We start from the raw sequence: 6,579 nt of genomic DNA, 5'->3' as shown, positions 1-6,579 counted from the left end.
ATCAATAAAAATCTTTGATATTTTATCTTAAGTTCTTTAGATTCATTTATATGCTATCTTGACTCCGATACATTTTTTTTTATTCTAACCTTCATCTTCTCACATCTCATCCTATATATGTCCTTGAAAATATATATCACATTTTTGTACAAATACTATTTTATCACCCCTTTTGAATTTGTTAAACGTGAAGGTCTTCTTTCATTGGTGTACTTTTATGAATAAGTGGCTTCAGGATTATATTGTATTCACTGTTCCTCTATATAAGATATTTAAGATTGTTTTTTTCCGTAAATTATTATTTTTTATCATAAAGGATTAAATTTTTTATATATATATAAATAATGTATTATTATGTGATTATATATTATTTTATTTTTAATTTAAAATCATTTAATCACATAATAATATATCATTTATATATATAAATTATATACTAAAAGTGAGTATACATAGTTTTATTATATATATAATAAAATAATATATACAATTTTATATATAAATAATGATATATTATTTATGATTAAGTATTATTTTATAGGGAGTTTTTGCTTAGGAATTTTGGTATTATATATGTACTAAAAAAATTTGCAAGAGTGAGGGAGTTTATATAAATGTGATGGAGGGTAATTTTGATATTTTAAAAAAAATTAGGGCGTTTTTGCTTAGGAATAGAGAATTTAGGCATTTTTGTTTAGAAATAGTGAAATTGGACATTTTTGCTTAATAGAGGGGTAATTTGGTTATTTATTATAATTTCTCTATTTTATATCTAATTTTTTATTTGTTTATAAAATTTTATTTATATATATATATGTGTGTGTGTTTGTTTATCTTACCGCTGCCTCTGCTGTTTAAGACATGCTTGCAATGAGAATAAATATTTTATTACTCTTGTGGCTGTAATTGTCATTTTGTTTTTCAGTTAGGCTAATTATTTTTTCATTTGATAATTATTATTAAGAAAATTATATTTAGTAAACTATGAGACACGAAGGTGCGTTTTAACAACTTTTTTAAAATCAAACTGGAAATATTTAAAATCAAACTAAACTATTTTATGTTTAAATAAAAAAACTAAATTAAAAAATTATGATTTAATCCAATTTAGATTTCAATTTAAACTTATTAAAAATTATTCATTTTCAAACATTTCTTACTTAATAAATAATAATTAAATTATAATTATCTCATATATAAAATGAACATCGAATATATATATATATATATATATATATATATATATATATATATATATATATATGATAGACATATAAAAGAAATAATAAGATAAATTTAAAAAATTATTTTTAAAATAAAAGAATTTTTTTATTTTTTTCCCTACAATTTATGTTCAAAGGAAACAATTAATTGAATTTATTTATTTTAGGAATACACATCATGGGCAAGGTATTCTATGATTTTTATAACTTTTATTTAAAATAATCCCTTATATTAATTTATATCAATATAGGAGTGTTAATATTCACTTATTCAAGGGTGTAACTATTATTTTTAAAACTGTCGAGAGATATATTGAAATTTTAAAAATTTTAAAAACTCTTTCAAACTTTTTAAAAATTTTTAAAAGCCCCTTTAAAAATTATTAACAACGCTAATATACTTGTACTATTAAGTTTTTTTATAATTTGAATTGAAATTAATATAAATTAAGAAAAAAATATTTAATATAATTTTAGAGGAAAAGTGTTATTTAGTTTGAAATTTTTTTGTCTTTTCAATAATTTAACAATGATTTTATCAAATTTAAAGGTTGAAATCATTCATTTCATCAAATCTAGGGTGGGAATTGAATTTAAAATTTGCCCAACCTGTAAACCATTTTAATAAAAAAATTATAAACCCAACCATTGTTTTACAAATCAAACCAAAATAAAATATAATTTTTAAACTATTTGATTTAATTTTATAATTTAAAAATTTGGTAAACTCCTACTGTGAAGGCACGGAGGTTCACAAAATACCAATGTAGATCTAGTTTAAGAGAAGTCAAAACCCATGATTAAAGTGAGCTTAAAAGTCTAAAGATAACAGCCCAAGATAATGAAAAGACCTTTCTTAGGCTTCTAAAGGGCCACAGATTGCCACTTTTCCGGGTTTTCATTGATCTGTCTGTCTGGTTGTGAGTTTTCTAGTTCGGGTCGGATTTGTAAATACCACCACCCGGAAGTAATCATCTCGACGCCTTCAAACTTCAGATTGTGAACGAACAAAGTAATCAGCCCTGCACTTTTATTCAGAACCCCAAAAAGTTGAGACGTTAAGATAACCGTTATTTGAAACGGTTTATATCTGCAAAGACGGAAATGCCCCTATATTTGATGAAATCCATCCTTTCTTCGCGCAGGTCATCCAAATTATCACTGCCACCATCAGCACCTTAAACGTCTACCTGCGCGGTTTCCGGAACCAGCCAAAGCACCTAGCCGCACGGCTTCTGTCATGCAGCATGTCAAGGTTGAGAGATATGGTTCAGTTGATGACAGAAAGGGAATTGAATTTGGTGGGTTATCAGATGAGTTAAATATCTTGGGTTTTTACAGGTGGCTTCAAAGAGCGGCTGTTGCTACAATAGCTTGCCGTCGATTGCGGCAGGCTGCGGAGTGTGCTCGTGGCCGTGGAAGCAACTTTGGCACCGCGTTGGCCAAAAATAAAACAAAATTCTTTATGATGAGAAACCTGTGTAATACCGATTATGTCCTCAACCAGTTAAATAATAACCAACAATTGTTAGGATCACGCTGATATTACTGAGAAGACAGGGAAAATTTTAATTAATTCTTCTCAACTTATGTTCACCAATAATCAAAGGCAAAAAGAGCGAACAGGACAGTATGGGACTCCAAGATTGCAATATCTTCAGGTGATTTACTCAAATTGCCTGCCTTTACTACTCTGTTGAATGTTTTGATTTTTTTTTTTTAACTAAGATCTGTTTTCTTTTTTTTTTTTTTGTAGGAATTGGTGAGCCAGTTTCAGAACGCAACGGATGAAGGTAGGTATCTTTTCCTATTAAAGAGAAAAAATATTGATTTTCCTAATGGGTTGTGTTGTTTACAGTTTCTTTCGTATTTTTTTTTAATTGTCTTTGTGAGTTCCACTTTTATATGGAAGAGTGCTTGTTGTCCATTCATGGATTGCTGGAAATATCTTCTTAAACTGCTAAAACTTCTCTGTTGCAACTATTTCTATTCTCCATGCCCAGTTATCTAAATTTGTCAGGAAATGTTGTTGCATGACTTCTTATTTTTAATCTTTCTCAAGCATTGTAAAAACACAATTACTTTGTTTAAGGCTGAATTTTAAAATTTAGGCTTCTTATTTTGGTCATTCAAATTAATGCTAACTGCTGTGCCATCATTTGTGCATCAGTTGGAATTTGCAGGCATGATATTTATTGAATCAGCTCCATAGCCTGTGACTGCTTATTCTCTTAGTTGCCTTTTTTTATCTATATAATTAAGGTTCTGCTACGAAAAACCCTTTTTGTTAAAATAAAATCAGTATCTTTTTTCTTTACACCGCTAGGTTCAAACTCTAAAAAATCATTACAAATACTTTATTTGATTCTTTGAACTTTGAAGTATACTGCTTTTATACTTTCTATAGAAGCATCTTAAGTTTTTGACATGTAAAATACATTCCAAGTTGTTCTTCTTTTGAGAATTAGAAAATTTTCCCATTGGGAAGAAGTTTTTTTCGTGAGGACAACCTATCATGAGTAAGTGCAGAGCTCAACATTGGGATTTAGTAATGATTGAACCATTTGTTTGCAGATCTTCAAAGGACATGTGCTTGTAACATTGAGCCACCTTTCCCGGCTTAGCTGTTTAACCATTGCTTTCTGATAAACAATCATGTTTGTATTCTTCTGTTGAAGTATTTTGTATCTTTTGAACAATTGAACTAAAGCCTAATGATCAATCTGACTTGCTAAATTAAGCTGTAAAAACATTAATATACATTTTATTTTTATTATGCTATGTTAAAATAATTTCTGAAACCACGTGGAAATCCATCACTTATCCTACTCAAGATGTGGATCTATAGAGTTCAGTTTTTGACGCTTTTTGGGGATTGAGGTTTATGATACCATGTTATCATATGCATGTTTTGAAAGGACCATCTCCTTCTCTTTATGTGTGTATGATTTTATGAGCAGAAAGTAGAGTGTGGAAGGCAGGTTTCTTGTACTTGTAACTTGTTTTTTAGTTTCTCTTAAATATATCATTGAGAGTGAAACAAATTATAGAAAGCATTATCATGCGCCACATTGGAAGTTAAAGTGAGCATAACATCAGACATTGTCTCATCATTACATGTATTCTATTTGTTTTATAACTGAAGGCCACATGTTTTGTCAATGGTTTTGACAAACATCAGGGTGCAATATCTGCCATGCTAGAAATATTTTATTGAAGACTGATTCTTCCCATAGCACAAATGACTTAGGATAAGAAACCATGGATTTCAGTTTATGTAGTATGATAAGGGAACAAGAATGAGATTAGAAAAGAGAAAAACAGAAATCAGAGAGAAATTAATGAGAATAGGGAGTGATTATGGAGACTTGTGTTTCTTTATTCAAAATCAACCTTACATTCTCCTAAGAAACCAAAATACTTTTCTAGTTAGAAAACCGAACATGAAATAATTTGCCTTGAAGAGGTAATATTACTGTACCTAAAAAATACTAAGTTATGTCCTACACAAATGATAATCCTTAAGTTATAGTCTGTACTAAAATTACTGATATCTGGAAATTATTGTTAAGAGATTAATTGGGTTTCTCCCTTTTACAGCGACAAAGGAGAAGATTGTTGCAAATTTAGCAAATTTTGCATATGATCCATACAATTATTCATTCTTACGACAGGTCAAAGCCCTTACTTTCATACTAGAACACTCTAGTCAAAGATTTGAAATAAGTCCTGCTATTTTTTTTCATTCTTCCACTGAGCTCCTTCCACTGATGATTTTTAAACAGCTCAATGTTTTGGAACTCTTCCTGGACTGCATAACAGAACCAAATGAGAAGCTTGTAGAATTTGGGGTTGGTGGGATTTGCAATGCTTGTGTTGGTAAGCCTAGCTATTGGAATATTTTGGTAGTCTCTCTAGCCACCATGAATTCTTTTTTCTAAACTGCAAAGAGTGGTCAAACTAGTCTTTTGGGTTTTTAACTGATTACAATGTATCCTTTCTCTTTCTCTTTGTTGCAGATCCTGCAAATGCTGCTATTATCACCCAGTGTGATGGTATCCCTCTTGTCATTCAATGTCTATCAAGTCCAGTTAGAAACACTGTAAGTGGAAATAATGTGATGTTTGAGTGTGTCACATCTTTGCTCTGTAATTATTTTTGGTTCTCAAATTTAACCTGGGACCTCATTTGGATATGCAAATTGAATTATATGTCTGTCAAAGCACTCTATATATATGTTTTTTCCACTATTTTCATTCATGTTTACCAGCAGCTTCTGTAATCTTTAATCATAAATGTGCCTTTCCAATTGGTAGACAATCAAGAAATTTGTTCCCATCTCTGTTTCATGTAATATGTTCCACCATTTAGTGTCCTAGTCCTGCTTTTTTTGTAAACAACAAGTAATACATCTTTGGAACAATTTCAGATTCCACTTTGTCATTTTGGTTAGAAATTCCTATAATATCAAACCTGGTATATTTTGCCAGTGTACAATTAGGGTCATTTTTGTGATCATCCTTCTGTGTTTTTTTTTTTTTCTTTTTTCAATAATTATTAATTTATTAATTTCATTATTAGTAGATAAGTACTCAACCTTGCTAGTGTTATATTATATCCCATGTTATTTGAACTGACTGTCCAAGGTACATAATTCTTTAAATCTAAATGTATTTATCTAATTACCTAGTTATGATTGTTAGGTGAACTATGCTCTTGGGGCTCTTTATTACCTATGTGACATGTCTAACAAGGAAGAAATTTTGAAGCCAGAAGTGGTTGATGTCATTAGGAGGTATTCTGCAGCTGAAACTGTAAGTGTGAGCTTCAGTAATCTAGCCAAGGCATTTTTAGATAAGCACGTCTTGGAATACAAATGAGAAAAAGGTCTATTGTCCTGTAATGAACCATTTACTTGACATTGTCATATAACCTTTTATATGGTTTGCTTCATCCAGAATTTGTGTAACTACACCATTCTGCATACACCCGATTTCAAGATAGGGACTTTTCCGTTTTGCTTCTTGCTAGTAGTGCTATTGTGTAACAGTTTTGAGGTGTACAAAGGATCTAATAGAATTGGTATCTACAATGAAGCAACCTTTTCATGTTGGAATTTGTTTTTTGAAATGTTGTAGCAGATTTGGTTGAAATGTTGCCACAAGGTGATTTTGAAAAGTAATTAGAATACAACTACAGAGATTTTACAGGGTCTATGATGTTATTTGTTTAATTTTAAAGTTTTACAATTCAAATATGAGATTTCACTTTTTCTTAGAGAAATTTAGAAGAGAAGCCATGCTAGTAAGTGTAACATATCTAAAAGATAACCGAGTTACTAATTGTAATGTAAAGG

General features: G+C 29.8%; 1 protein-coding gene across 1 annotated transcript; it reads left to right on the top strand.

Annotated features, from left to right (window-relative positions):
* Positions 1-2,120: 2,120 nt before the first annotated feature.
* Positions 2,121-6,339, top strand: LOC123197269 (armadillo repeat-containing protein 7). The gene is made up of 6 exons (XM_044611486.1): positions 2,121-2,884; positions 2,980-3,016; positions 4,824-4,897; positions 5,009-5,102; positions 5,243-5,325; positions 5,927-6,339. Exons 1-6 carry the CDS (start codon positions 2,813-2,815, stop codon positions 6,101-6,103), a joined length of 537 nt encoding a protein of 178 aa, XP_044467421.1. The 5' UTR covers positions 2,121-2,812; the 3' UTR covers positions 6,104-6,339.
* Positions 6,340-6,579: the final 240 nt, after the last annotated feature.

This window comes from Mangifera indica, chromosome 15, assembly GCF_011075055.1.
Source record: "Mangifera indica cultivar Alphonso chromosome 15, CATAS_Mindica_2.1, whole genome shotgun sequence".
NCBI classification, from domain to species: Eukaryota; Viridiplantae; Streptophyta; class Magnoliopsida; order Sapindales; family Anacardiaceae; genus Mangifera; species Mangifera indica.
Note: the sequence above shows the minus strand (reverse complement) of the source record. Positions and strands in the feature narration are given on the sequence as shown.